Here is a 15,734-nt window from a genome sequence, read left to right on the forward strand (position 1 = left end):
GGCAACGACAGGTCCCTCGAGGGCCGTAGCGTTTATTGAACAAAAACCCTATCTCATTTTTGACATTTCCGTCACCGTATAAATTACCGTCGCTGTCGCTAAAATGTAAGCTATTGCGAGAGTGAAAATAATAATAAATATTTCGTCTATCCTTTGATTCATAAAGGAAATCCGTTTCACGTAACAGACAGGATTATCCACAATATGATTACAATCACTTGTAAAGAAAATGACTGACACGATGCTTCACTGTTAATGGTAGAAACTATGAGCAAATATGTTGATATAATAATGAAATACGTTAGACCATTTCAACGTATACTTAAATATATTACTATATTATGTGGATAAAGGACGAAGTATTTGGGAGATGACAGTGAGCAAAGACACATTTATATTTATGTTACTGTCTAGAATTAATAGTAGTAGATATATCATATTTACATATTTTTTAGTAAATTTTTCAATATTATAGAGAACGACTTAACCTTAGAATTACCAATATATTGATTAATGTATTTTATTGTATAAGCTGTATGATAGAAATTTTAGTGTTATTTAAAAAAATAATATAATGTACACTAAAAATTAAAGTTGTTTCACATTTCTCAAGACAACTATGATTGTTTATTGACATAGATTATATTGATAAAAATATGTCAGGTGTATTTTTAAAACTAAACTCTTTTAAATAATTAGTTTCTGCTCATATAAAGGCAGTTTTTTCAATATAGGACATTTGAATTGGTAGTTGTTGAGTTATCATGATTGAATCGGCTTTTTAAATAGTATTAAAAGCAAGATAATTTATAGATGCTAAGATGCTGATACTCTCATAAAAATATATTTTTTAAAGTAGGTTATCGCATATTTCGTTAGGCTCTATTTCACTATAATTGCCTTTATAGTATCTAATCTAAAATCGTTTTTTTTAATATTGTTATTCTGATGATATATAAGTACTGGTATATTTTATAAGATAAACTCTTAATCATGTCGCAAGTCAGTATATGTATTTTTTGATAGTTTATGTAACTTGATTCTGAGTAGTGTTAGTTTAATAATCGTTGAGTTGCTGGATGTTATAAAAAAATAAGCTCAAGGCTGCTTTTGAATTCAAAGCTCTTCTCTAAAGAAGAGTATTGGCTTTTATTTGTCGAAAGGAGATAAGCTTATAAATTTGTGCTTTTTTTTTAACCTATTTAAGGTGATAGGGCGTTATTAAAATTTACGACAAAATTTCATTTATAAAAAAATGATAATAAATGTCTAAATTGCAATCATATTTTTTTGTACCTGTAGTGTGGATATTTTTTTACATATCGCTGCAGATTTCGTGAAAAGCTTTTTAAACTTATTTTTGTTCGATACCGCCGTTATATTATCAAATATGATATAAACTTTCAATCAATTCATCATTGCCGCTTTTGCAGCATTGTTTTCGGCATTTGTAGACACAATTTAAGTCAATGTATTAATGAACTACAATTTTCTTTTTTATCTGCAATTATTTTTTTTTGTGTTTTGTGTTTTTTTGTCGAATATGACATTTACTTTTAGCGAGTTTCATTTATCGTCGGCATTTTCACGGCATTACTCTACATTTGTTAACATAATTAGAGTTAATGTTTTATTGAAATACTTTCCTGTTTTTTCATTTTACATAAAGCAATTTTTGATAATATTTGTTCACGCACATCGTATTTTTGTCAAATAAGATTACTTTTATCATTATTATCCACATTTATAGACGTGATTAAATGGCATTGCTTAAATGCACTACTACTCTATTTTCTTATTTGCAAGCATATTTTTGTATTTAAAATTCCGTTTTTATTGCAATTTATGTTCCATTTTGTTTACGACCGTCGATTTTATGTCAAATATGATGTTTACTTTAGGCGATTTTCTTTTATCATCGTCATTTTTTCGATATTGTTTAATAAATCACTTCTCTATTTTATTATTTTGAGGCATATATTTCATTAAGCAATTTTTAAAATAATTTTTAATCAATATTGTTAATTTCTTGTCGAATATGATGTTTACTTTTAGCGAATCTTTCCTATCATTGCCGATTTTATGGAATTATGATCGGCATTTGTAGACTTAATTCAAGTCAATGTTTATTCGTAGTGTTTTTAAATTATTTAAACTATTTTACAGCTTAAATTATTATTATTGTTTAATATAACATACATATAATAATTAAAATTAAAACCGATATTTTAAATATCATTAGAGTCTAATTATACTAATTAACGAATGAATGCTTATATAATATGCATAAAGAATAGCAATGCATATCTAGTTTGCATGAATGTATAATTATCAAAAACCACAAATTCACAAACGTTGCATTTAATTCCTATATAGAAATTGACCCATTCAAACTCGATTTAATCACGTTGAACAAATAAAAGCTTCGTTTCCAGTACGTGCTATGATTTAGCGCTTTTCCTAGATTCGAGCAAAATGCCACGTTTTAATAGAAGGGATTTTCCGGTAAATTCGACGAATTAATCAGCGGAGGGAATTCAATTAATATTTAATTCTACACTTTCCGATTACTGAATCGACTCACCGAATACAGATAGAGGTTGGTCTCGTAACCCGACATGGCGTCCTTTTCGCCCATTCCATCTTCTCCGCCATCTGAAATCAAAATTGGAATTGGTTAAAAGGTGGCAAGCAATTAGTATATATTATAGACAAATATATAGTTAAACTCCCGGGGGTAGTTAAATAAAAAAGTAACGATTTCGAGCCAAAATTGGATTTTAAGCCTTTCATTTGTAACTGAATTTGAATGTCAAATACTTGGATGAGAAAGGTTTATTCAATGAAGCGCAACTTTGTATTTGTAATATTAAATAATAATAAACCTAAACCGCAAAACCACTAAACCTATACATAAATATTATTTATATATTATTTTATCATGCGTGCGGATTATTGTAATCCTAAAAGGTCAGAGTATACTTATAAGATAGACTGAAATATATAAATTTAACTATACATGTGGTTTTATCAAAATGTATTTATGTTAAGAATTTAAAAAGAAAATGTCTCATCAAGGTTAGAAAATCAAATTTGACTGTAATCCTAAAAAGTGGTGTTTTTCGGGATTTTTAAGCTTTTGTTAACGAAATGAGATTTAATAATAAAAAAAGTTATAATGCTTTTACTCTTAAAATATGAATTTTAGAAATAAAAATTGACAGGATCTTATAACACTCTTTAAGGGAAAAATTTCAACTTTTGTGATGAAAAAAAAAGTTATGTATAAAGTTTTATTTGACCCATTTTTTCGAGGAAAAAAATATTGATTTATCCTTTTGCTAGAAGCTTTATAAATATATAAGTAGCATATTTTTTATTCTTATTTTTATGCTATAGTAAATTAACATGTTATTATTATAATTTAAATTTATATATGTATGTGTAAAATACACATTAGATTTCAATTGCATTTTTAAATAAAAGCGACACTCGAATTTTTATTTATGAAAAATGCGTTATTATAAAAAAAACGGCCTCAGCTGCAGTGACATTTATTGGTTATAAATTATATTACATATATTAAATTATAATTATTGATATAGATGTAGGTATTTATTATATCTGATTGACTTATTCAATTGTGAGAGATTTACCCCGTTGTAACGCATTGGGCTCACGCCTATCAGCTTACAACGGACGATTTAATAACAATAAAAAAATGTATACATATATACATTTTAATAAAAAAAATTTTGAAATATATAAAAAAATTAGAGAAGGAAAATTGACGATAAAAAACCTAATATTAAATAGTAATAATTCAGATAAAATAAATTTGTAATTTAGATTTTAAAAATACGTTGAAAATATTTTTATGCATATTTTTGTGTGATTAGTTTAAGAAAGATTTAACTGTTAAATATCAAGATTAAAATAGTATATTTATAAGACAATCTAGATTGATTTTTAGTTCGTATTAATATTTTTAATAATATAAAAAAAACTTTGTAAAAATAAATTGAGTATTTTTATACATATATCTTTCAATATTATTCTTGATTTAATTACGTTTAATTGCGAATAAAATATTATTATTAATAATTTATCTCTTAGATTACATTTACAAGGATTTTAATAATCTAACGAGTACGTTTATTATATATATTGAAAAAGCTTATGCTACTGATACCAGCGTATAATTTTACCTTTAAATTAAGTTAATTAAAAATTTTGTAGAATATTGTTTTAATCTTTGAATATATTTTGAAATAACATCCTCGATACTTTTACGTCTAATTGTCTTAAAAATAAATAATGATAATTAATCTCCGTTAATATTAATATTAAAGTTCAAGGATTATTTATTATTAGGTATTCTAGTTCGACGATTAATTCATTCACTAAAGTACAAAAAAATGAATCATTTTGATTACTTCCCGTTTTACGAATCACTTTTTAAATTCAAATAAAAGCTCATTTATGAAAGCTCTACCTTTCAAATCTCGAATCGCCGACGAGGCGGCAATTAAAAACATCGTACGAATTAATTATCAGAAAGGACGAATTTCGAAAGAGCGAATCTCTTCGTACCAATTAGCATAATATCGTCCCTTTTAATTCCATTACGCAATCCTATTCATTTCGAATATCTCTCTCTCGCCTTCCAGTGAGAAGAGATGGTCGCCTTTTGCTAAAGCTTTCGCTTCCTACATCTGTTCGTCGTTCTATCCGACCTCTGTAAAGAGAAAGACTAATAGACGCCATTTAAGAGCTTTCCTTTCGCCTCTATCACTATTAATCGTGACGTATCCACCATTATAATAATGACGGATTTAAAATATAGTAGAAGCACTGATAACGCACGATTTCAATATTATGATAATATAGTTCAATATAATCACATTATAAAAAAGAGATTGATGTATCGATACTGAGAATCAGAATGATAAATAATCGCTGTCAAATTTATGTTGTGAGAGATTTTATTTTACGATGAAATAAATTAATTATATTTGCATATATACATAATATTTCTGTAAATTAAATAACATCTCACTGAAATATACAAATATGACAGCATAATCCCATTACAACTAACATCGTTAAAATCATTACAGGAATTTTATTAAATTTTCATTAGCGAGCGTGTATGAAAGTTCGTACATATTTTTTCTTTCTTTGGGTAAGCATAGAAATAAATTGAATGAAGCAAACCCACACGCATATTATGTTTCTGATAATAACAAAGGATGGTTTTGTTATATGTTATGTATATAGCTACTAAGATAATTGTAATATCTTTATTTCCTCTTAGTATTAAAATTAATGAAATCCTATTTAGTATCATTCGAGCAAAACATGTTTGTTAACATTTTATTTAAAATTCTAAATACAAAACTTTGCATTTAATTTTTTGACGTTGTACCTTTTCATATATATTTTTAAGGTAGAGAGAATAACATATTTATTATAATAATAACTAGAATTGTTTAACGCTGAGAAAGCTAACGAAATAATACATTTATGTTATACTTTACTATGAAAATAATTAATACTTGAAAATAAATTTAATGTTGTTTTAAAAATAAAAATAACAGACTAAATATACTATATTTATTATTACGCATGAAAATAATATTATTGTATTTAATAAAAACAGACAGTATGTTATGTATAAATTTATTAGCAATAATAAATTGAATTATTACATAATTGCTTAATTAATGAAAACATGTTTCAAACCATTTTTAAATATTTAATATTCGACTTGCGACTTCTTGTGCTATACAAATATCTAGGTGTTTTTAATATTTATATAACAATTAATAAAAAAATAAAATTTTAAATATTTAATAGCTATTATTGCATAAATTTATTACTGTAATATATAAAGTTATACGTAAAATATATTTGTTTTTGACAAAAATTAAGTAATTTATATAATAAAATACGTTTATTGTTAATTTATTGTATTTTACTTATTTTACAATTATGTTGAAACCCTAAAATATAATACAATTTATATTAATGTTTAGTATTGCTTACAATGGCACCCCGACAATGCCGCGCAGGACAATCCCGCGCCGACATAGCCGCGTAAAGTCAAAACAAAATTCATTTTTTAGCATGGTTTTTATTTATTAATAATTACAAATATATATAGGAAAAATGAGGCATCTTGCTACCGCTCGCGCCGACTTTCACTGTAGAACCAAACAACCTAACATTTTTTTAATGATATTGTATTGATTTATTTTCATTTCGGTATATTTTGTAACTGTCCAGCATCATCCAATCTATGACTAACTGTTAAAAAGCGAATCACTAGTGATAGAGCTGTCCACAAAACAAAATAATTAGAATTAAAAAAATCATTTTCTTTCATTTTATTCAATTTTATAATTTTGATTTGCGCGGCAATGTCAGCGCGGCTTTATCGTCGCGGCAATGTCGGGGTTGTATTGCGCGGGATTGTCTTGCGCGGCGATGTCGGGGCGGTTTAGTCGGCGCGGGTATGTCCGGCGCGGCTTTGTCGGGTCCCCGCTTACAATTCATACAATATTCTTTACTGTTTTTTTAATTGTAATTTTAAATTAAATCAAATATCCTAAAATCGACTATAAAAAACTATACTGATAGGGAATATATTTTTTAATATTCTTCTAATTTAATTCTTCTTATTTTACACAATTTTTATATATTATTTTACGATAAAAAATAAGCCCCAACAACAGGAAAGTTCATAAGAAACTAAATTTGCTACAAAAATAATTATAACAGTACGATGAAAAAATAGTAAGCAAACGTTTTGTAATATTTAAATACCTGTAAAATAAATGTCTATCTGTCTGTCACAAAAACTGTAGTGACGTGACATTTGCACATGTCATTCTTGTTGCTATTTTAGGTCAACTTGCAACTTTAAATGAGTTTAAATATATCCTGTTAAAGCTGGTTAATAAAACAAGTAATGTATGATTTGGATCATAAGCTAACAATATAAATAACGAAAATACGATTACAAATAGTTTGTAAGTGTGGCAGAACAAAAAAGATAATTTTAGGTTTTGCTCATATGAACCGTTAGTGTTACTGTATGTAAAACTATATTTTTCAAAAAGTAAGGCTATTGTATCTTTGAAGCTGAAAAACTTTTATTAAATAATTTATAGTGTTATAGATATATTTTTTTATTTAACTATCTGGCAATATAACTATAACATCCTTAAATTAAAATAAAAAAACATGTAAATCTATTCACACTATATGCTAGAAATTTTATACCAGAGCTTAGTTTTATTGTATTTTAGGTATATCGTATCTTTGTGGTAAAGGCATTTGTATATATATAGTTCAATTTAAGCTTTAGTATAGAAACAAAAATCGAATCTAGAAAGTTTCATACCATTAGTAATAAGGGTATTTTTACATCGTGGTTAAGCCAACCCTTTTTACTTTTTACCCTCTATAAATTATAAAGCGACATTCCGCTGAAAATTTTATAAATTTTTTTACATCCGTTTGGCATTAACGACTCTTTTTCCGACCATACGCAAAACAAACAAAATAAAAATACTCGTTTAACAATGAAAATTCGTACATTTACAATTGTGGAATTTTTGATAACGTTTTGCGATGATGAACTTGGGATTGCTTATACATTTTGTGTGTGTATATGTATCTTATATTATAAATTAATATTTATATTACAAATCAATTTGTATAATATACATTTATTTCATTGTATGTTTACATATGATTTCATATTAAAACAATATTTCCAAAAACGATAAATTCGTGTTGAATATACAAAGGGTTGAATTTTCGTCGAATTTATATGCTTAAGGTACGCACATTTTATAAAAATGGGTACATCATTTCCCGTTATCCCTTTTATACTTATTGCCGACGCGAATAAACTATAAAGAACAATTTCCTGAATAAACACAATTATGATCCTCGAGCGCGAGCTCAATAAAATTTTATAACTCCTTTCGACGCCTGTACGTGCTAAATGCAAATACAAAGACAAGATATATTAATATATCGTGCGAAACTCCCCTTTTAATCTAAAAGCCGCACATGTGGCAACACTGAGCTGAGCGATTACAAAATGGCGTCGAGAGTGGCACACTTCAAATTAATCTATCAAATCAAATTCGAATTATCGTCTCGTTTGTTACGTAACAGAGATTATTGCGAATCCGAGTATATTGGGTTATACGAAACGCACCAAAAACTCATATTATAAGCCACAATATAGTAATAGTTATATGGCTAAGTGGTTAAGGTTTCTAGCAAAAGCAAAATTAATAGTAGCGGTAAAATATTTCATTGTGAAATGTAAATACATACATATATATGTAAATACATACATATATAAAAATGCTTGTTAGAAAAACTAGCAATTCATTAGAACCAGATAAATTAGGGTAGTCGTTAATTATTATATTATTAATATATTTATATAGCAAAATTTTATTATTATATTTATCGTAAATAGTGGTATGTGGTGATTTTTGTGAGACCCAACCTAGTAAAATATGCAGGAATCGAGCAAAAATGTCAACAATACAAATAAACGCGTCTCTGGGGGTGTATTAAATGGGAGCAGAGACAGGAAACCTCGTTGTTCCATTATCCTAGATATCCTCGGCAAGAAAATTGCCAGTGGGTGTCGGAAACCGGACGTTTACCAGCCCGTAATACTAAAAATATAGCTTGTAGCCGTTCTGGGATTGAGTCATTTCAATGGTTACGAGTGTATAAAATTTTGTTGAAATTGCTGCGGTTGAGCCTGGTATAATAAGACGCGCCTTTGTCGTCGTCTTCGTTAACTTAATTCTTTCAGAGGGAAGATGAAAAGGAAGGTAACTTGATATTTGACACGGCAAAGCTTCCCCTCTATAGAATTTTGATTCTTTTAAATCATATTAATGCTCAATTCAGGGTTCATGATCAGAATATAATTTTATTTTAAAGACTCCTGTTTTATATAAAGGGTATTTTATATATTTTTATGATTTATCATTGCGTGAAAATAGCGTGCAAAAATAAAAAAATCATTAGCGATGTTTATCTCAACCTGTAAGTGTCGTACAGTATTTTTATAATAGACTGTGACTATCGTTTCGAATTCTTAAGTCTGATTAATAATGGTATTTTGAGAAAGCTAGGACAAATGGAGGAAAAGATAATTGAAACGAGTACTTTAAAGCTAAACAATTGATGTATTGCAAATTCATGAAGCCCATACTAAAATTATTTTTTATTTGAAAAAATCTGCGTTGTTGATCACATTATTATCGATCGAATGCGGCACCCATTTTTTAAAATATTTTTTTTATACCTAATTCTTTAGTGAAGATATTCCATGTTTGTTAGTTGTTAATATTTTTATATCCTTAATCTGTGATCCACTGAAAATATATGGAGCACTTTGTAGCACTTTTAGGGCGTCCATTAATCTATCACTAATCCATTGGCACTTTTAGGGTATCTTGTATGACCACAATTTAATTCTGTGGCCCATTTTTTTGGCACGTTTAAACAATTTTTTTTTATTAAAATTACTTTGACTAATCTATGCCTTCCTGTGATGTACACGAAGTGTTTATGTAATCTTATTATTTAAGTATCTCCATAAATATAATATTTTAGATATTTCTGCGTAATACACAATATATATATATATATATATATATATATATATATATATATATATATATATATATATATATATATATATATATATATATATATATATATACATATATATATATATATATAAATATATATATATATATATATTTATATATATGGTTATTATTTTTAGGAGTCGGATTATTCCGCGTACTTTTTTGATTCCGTGTGGAATAATGGTCCCTACGTTTCGGCCAGATTCGCCCGGCCATCCTCAGGCGAAAATTGAGTATATGAACATCCGGTGTGGGCAAAGCCCAGCATGTGGTATCTTTTGGTTGTTTAGATCTGAACAACCACATGCTGGGCTTTGCCCACACACTATATATATATAATAGATTTTCGCGAGGATAATTATTTTTGTTATAATTCGTGATCATGGCCGGAAAATCACGGCCGAAATATAGAATACAAGTAAGCAAAAATCGCGATGAATCCCGAGATTTCAATATATATATATATATATATATATATATATATATATATATATATATATATATATATATATATATATATATATATATATATACTTTTTTTTAACTATTATATAAATAAATATTCTGTTAGAAATCAGGCAAAATTTTATTATAACTTTCAAACATATGAGATTTTCATCTTTTGTTTATGTTACGTTTCGACTATTATTATTTAAATGTTTTTATTTAATTATTTTTAAACTCATAATTTTATATGTACACTTAGTGTACATCACCGGAGCATAGATATAATTGTCTAAAAAAATAGTTTTTTTTTTTAAATTATTTTTTGTAACTGCCTAATAAATATTATATATTAATATGTTAAAATATCAGTATAATTAAATATTATAATAATTTAAACTGCTTATAATATATTGCTTACATTCGTAATAAAATACCGATACCGAATCTTACTTTTCAAATATATGATTTTTTAATCTAATATTTAGGATGAAAGATAAAACATATATAATCTTCTCGTATTTCTTTAAAAAGGTAATGTTTTTTTACGGTTTTAAGAAATATTTATAGTTTCGTGCTCTTAACCTAAAATTTAGTTGTATAAAATACACGAAAGTCTATGAATACATTAACTTCACCCGGTATTTTTATAATTATTAAATAATATATTTACATTGTATATTGTATTATATTAAGATTTATAAATCATCTAGTCGCCCTTCAAATTCATATCAATACTTGTATAGATTGTACTAAAGAATTAAGCTCATTAGTGCTGCGCTCTGGAGGCAAAAAATGTTGCGATTTAATTAAGATAATTCAATGAAATCCCAGAAAATCTTTAGCTACTAGAAATATAAAATAATATTAGAGATAAAAATTTAATTTTTTATCAGTTAAGTAGTTTTTTTTTATTTTTCCATCCCTAAACCGGACCATTTCTTCCACATTTAGAGTCTGAATACCATCTAGAGTTTATTTAATACACTTAAAATTTATTCAGCAACAACATACCCGAACCGGAAATGGAGCAACATAAATCTTTAAGGTTCGAACCCGCCAACTGCCAAACGGCGAGTTACGACCGTACATTTTGGCAAACGCAATCAAGGCGCATTCTCTTGGCGCCCTTTTGTTCTATTACAAGGTATTACAACGGCCGTTAATTCTGCAACAAATTTCAGTCGAGTGCGGTTGCCCTTTGCTTCGCTATATATAATATATATATCATATCCAGAGATTATAATGAAACGGGGTCAAGCGCCCGAAGGCATTGGCGCGCAAGCGGTGGCACGCGATTCCAGATAACAAAAGATTTTGGCAAAAGTCTTCCGACCATTAAGTCAATGTCCGTCATAAATCCGAAAAAAATGGGTCCCGAAACGATAAAAATATCCTATTCCTGTGCGGCTGCTTCGTAGTGCAATTTATGCGCGAGAAAAAATATAATAATATCTTGTGTGTATGTTTCGTAAACACATTCGTATATCTTCGGTTTAATATTCATATTTTTCGATTATTGTGTTTCGGTGAATGGAGATGAAATAAAAATAGGCATTTCCAACTGAACTATCTCTATGATAGGGATTATATAAAATGATATTGAAGCCATGGGTTCTGAGTCAAATTCGAAATTAGTTTTTAACAATAGATGTGAAATTCAATACTACATGGATATTGATGCAAAAAATAAAATAGAAATAGATTATGTGTATTGACTTGGAATGTACCAGGTAATATTAAAAAAATCATTTTAAATAATAAAGTATAATAGTACATTTTGGAAGATGATGTCTGCTAAAACGAGTGAAAATATATATGTAAAAATCGGATCCGTATCAGTGTTTGTTTTGTGCAGATTTTAATATAAATTAAATAACTGCAAATAAATTAATAAAGGGTGAGCCTTTCCAATGTTTTGTTTTGTTCAACGAACGAATTCTGCGAATTTCGCTCGTCTTGGACACCGCCGATAAACATTCTATTTTACAGATGTTTTTTGATGCCGTAAAAGCATTTTTTTGTTGAGAAGTTTCTCATTGTCTTGAATTGCGAAACAAAATAAAGGCTCATAAAGAAACATGGATTTTGGAGCGGCACTAGTAAAAATATATTATGATATAAATAGATTTTAGTTCTTCTCAATTCTCAAATTACTTACGATTGGTTTAAAAGTTGGAAAGATGAGGATCGTTGATAGACTCTCATTTTTCTGACTTTAATGAAAAAATAACGCTCCTATAAAAAATCATTTCATAATTTTTACGAGAGTTTGACCCAAAACTCGCATCCATGGAGCTGATGCAAAATCAAAATAAATGACTCGTTCAAAACCCAAAGAAAAGCAGCTGCTACCACTTTGATAGTCACTTTCAAAATGTTTTCTTAGTCTTTAAAACTACTTGCAGATTTCATTCAACAAATTTTCAAATATATTTGCAGTTTTGTATCTAAATCATAAAATTTAGTAATTTAAATTTACAATGTATAAGTTTTTGCCACAAAGATAAGATATATAAACATATACGTATTTGTTTTTTTTTGTTGATAATGTTCGCTTATTATAGTAATATGGAATTAATCAATCAATCGTTTTTTATAATATTTTTTATTTGCTCATGTCTTGTGTTATATGTAATCGAAATTTCAGTTTCTCTTGAGCATAAATAATTTCTTAATATATTTTTCTATCACAATTAAGTGAGTTTATTATTTTAAAATAGCAACTAAGGGTCGAGTATATTTTGCAATCCTTACCGCACTAAAGTAATATTATAATTTAGACAAAAAGGAATAAGAGTTAAGTATCAGTATAAATTTATTTTATTAAAACTTTACTAGCAATGTAAGCCCGTATGTTGCAATTTTTGTATAAACTCCAAAACAAATATGACAATGCAAATATTTACCTGGATTGTTTGTTTAAGCGCGCATGCAAAGTTGATTAACAATGTGTTTGCAAAGGGCGCATGGATGTTAACACATAAAGGGCTTAATTTCGCAAAATGCCTTTTAAATACCGTTATTATTTTGCAGCGGATTTAATTAATTGCCGAACGATTATTAAAACATCAATATGCAATGTTTATCTAAAGCATAAATTAATAACAACATTAAACCACTCACAATATAACTATTATAAGAAAATATTGTGAACGTGGATTTTAATGACATCAATTGAAGCGACGTTTTATTTTTGAAACAAGTAATATTTCAGTAATTCTATCGTAGCGATGACACTTTTCGGAACTCTGAATACAACTAAAGAACATTTTTAATAGGTACAATAATTTGGCACTCCTTGTTACATTTTATGTAAACAAACAAAAATTTTATTAGTTTTCTTTCAAGGTATTTTTTATGTGCTTGCGTATTATATACCATTACTGTTGATTATATTTTAATTATATATTAGTTCAATATTTTAAATTATATACTTAATTTAAATTTAAGTTAACTCATGCAAATGATAATCTGTTATAAAATACGCATTCTTCGTAACGTTAAATTTTTCTCTCAGATAGCGGCTAAATATATAAACAATTTCCAAGAAACATTGGAAGGCCTGGAACACTAAAGATAATTAAAAAAATATTGAATAATCATTTTCGTTGTCGATTATATATTAAATCGCTACATCAATATTTTTTTATTAATTTTTTGCTAGTATTAAACTTATTGAGATATTTTTTTCATTGCTTTTGTTATAGTGGAAGTAATCTTTACACAAAAAAATAAATTAAAATAATGGTTTCAGTCACTGCGATAAATCGAAAATATAATACATTAAAAATACAATCCCGAGGGAATATTTTTGCTAAGTAAAGTATAAATCCTTCCGTTTTATAGTTTGTTCTTGTTTTTTTTTCTTTCATTCTTCCTGAAATTTAATCCGTCTCGGCTCGCAAAAAGGCTATATTTTCTCACGGCGTTTTGCGTTTAACCCGTTTTTCTCTAACAAAACGGGTAAGCGCTTAACCCTGTCTCTGACCTGGAGCTGCTCGCTTGAGAAATGATCCTGTGGCTCTGGCAACAACCCCCTTACGACCGGTATTAAATACTCGGTCAAGGGGTTGAGAAACCATTTGTTCGGTCAGAACGAACCTATGACCATGCAGAAATTATATCCCGATTACGTTCCGACCAGGGTTAATCGCCGTGTGGTTTGTTTCAGTCTTCTGATGTTAATTTTAGATGCTGTGACCTTTAAAACGGTTGTTTAGTGTTACATTATGAATAAAATACACATTAGCAGTCACGATAACAACAGAAAGAGATATGAAATGTAAAGATGTAATACAATACTATTTTAATATTTTGCTGCGGTGTGTATAAAATAACCATCTCAATTTAAAATTCTGTTAGTGCGAAGTTCGCTTAGTTGTTAGGTTGTTTTTCTGTATCAAGAGCTGCTACTGTTTATGATCCTTTATACACATAAATGTTGGATAAAAACTGAAGTGATAAAATGAGTAAAAAGTAGTGCTTGTTCACTAAAATTATTTCTCAAGAATTTATTGAGAAAAATGCCAAATCGCAATTGCTGATTTCTCAAAATTTTTAGAGCCTTTTTTTTCAAAAATTAAATTTGTATGGATATATAATATTTTTAACGTTTTATAACCACCGATTTTTTTATATTGCCAGATAATAAAGGTAATCAGTCTTATCTTTGCTTTGGTAATTTAAGAACTATATCATTAATCTGATATGAAGAAACTGCTTTGTGCAATAATCAGCGAATTGTAAAAATGTATGGAGGCTTTTCATAGAGCTACGCCATAAAATTTGCGTCTTAGTTTACTTTAATCTTGTTCATTTAATAATCTTAAGAGGTTTTGTATCTTAATACTTTATAGAATTCTATCTACGATTCAGGAAAAAATATAGGAGTCCGAAATTTCATTGTAACTCGATACTAATCAATCGTAGTAGATCGATGCGTTCTGGTTTTTCGGTTGAAGCTTTGTCATTCTATTGAAGTTTTTTCTCTTCAACGTTATTTTAGTTATCTGTTATTCAATAGTATAAAGATATTTACAATACTATAATGTATTATTAAAATCACATATATTTTTTAATTCATTAAAATTTCTCAATGAAAATGAGAGTTTTTTCTTCTGGAGATATTAATAATAGATTATCTAGTAAAAAGACATGTATTATACATTTTAAAGCTTGCATAAAATAGCTTATATGATAAGTTTATAGCTGCTATATTTTTAATAAATTTTAATATCACTTTCATATTTAATTAAAAATTGTAAATAAATTATTTTATTGTTAAATTCCGATTTTCTATGACATAATAAGAACTGAATTGTAACTCTACCTTATATTATTTCACTTAAAACTGTATTTCTTTTTTACTGTACCGTATTATGCTTTGATTGATAAACGTTGGCAGATAGATACATTTCACTTTGAGCAAATTCTCGCTCTCAAGATAGCGATTTCCCACGAGCAGCCAAGAAAACTCCGCAAAAACAACCGATTCGTTGCTAGACTTTACACTAGCTATATAATACGATAATGTATGGGTATATGCGAGTTTGTACGCTTCTGAAAATGTGTGCCAGAGACGCGAGG

The 15,734-nt window shown here is 27.7% G+C and overlaps 1 protein-coding gene across 10 annotated transcripts in view; it reads right to left on the reverse strand.

The window, feature by feature from the left end:
• The window catches only part of kcc (solute carrier family 12 member kcc), a 392,353-nt gene that overhangs the window by 61,176 nt on the left and 315,443 nt on the right, over positions 1-15,734 (reverse strand). For all 10 annotated transcript variants that reach the window (XM_088205011.1, XM_088205007.1, XM_088205009.1 and 7 more), the window contains one exon: positions 2,585-2,655. In XM_088205011.1, the coding sequence (XP_088061137.1) occupies positions 2,585-2,655 (71 nt within the window). The remainder of the gene's footprint in view (positions 1-2,584; positions 2,656-15,734) is intronic.

Source organism: Plectrocnemia conspersa, unplaced genomic scaffold (genome assembly GCF_051122295.1).
Source record: "Plectrocnemia conspersa isolate PC_06_02 unplaced genomic scaffold, ASM5112229v1 ptg000002l, whole genome shotgun sequence".
Lineage (NCBI taxonomy): Eukaryota > Metazoa > Arthropoda > Insecta > Trichoptera > Polycentropodidae > Plectrocnemia > Plectrocnemia conspersa.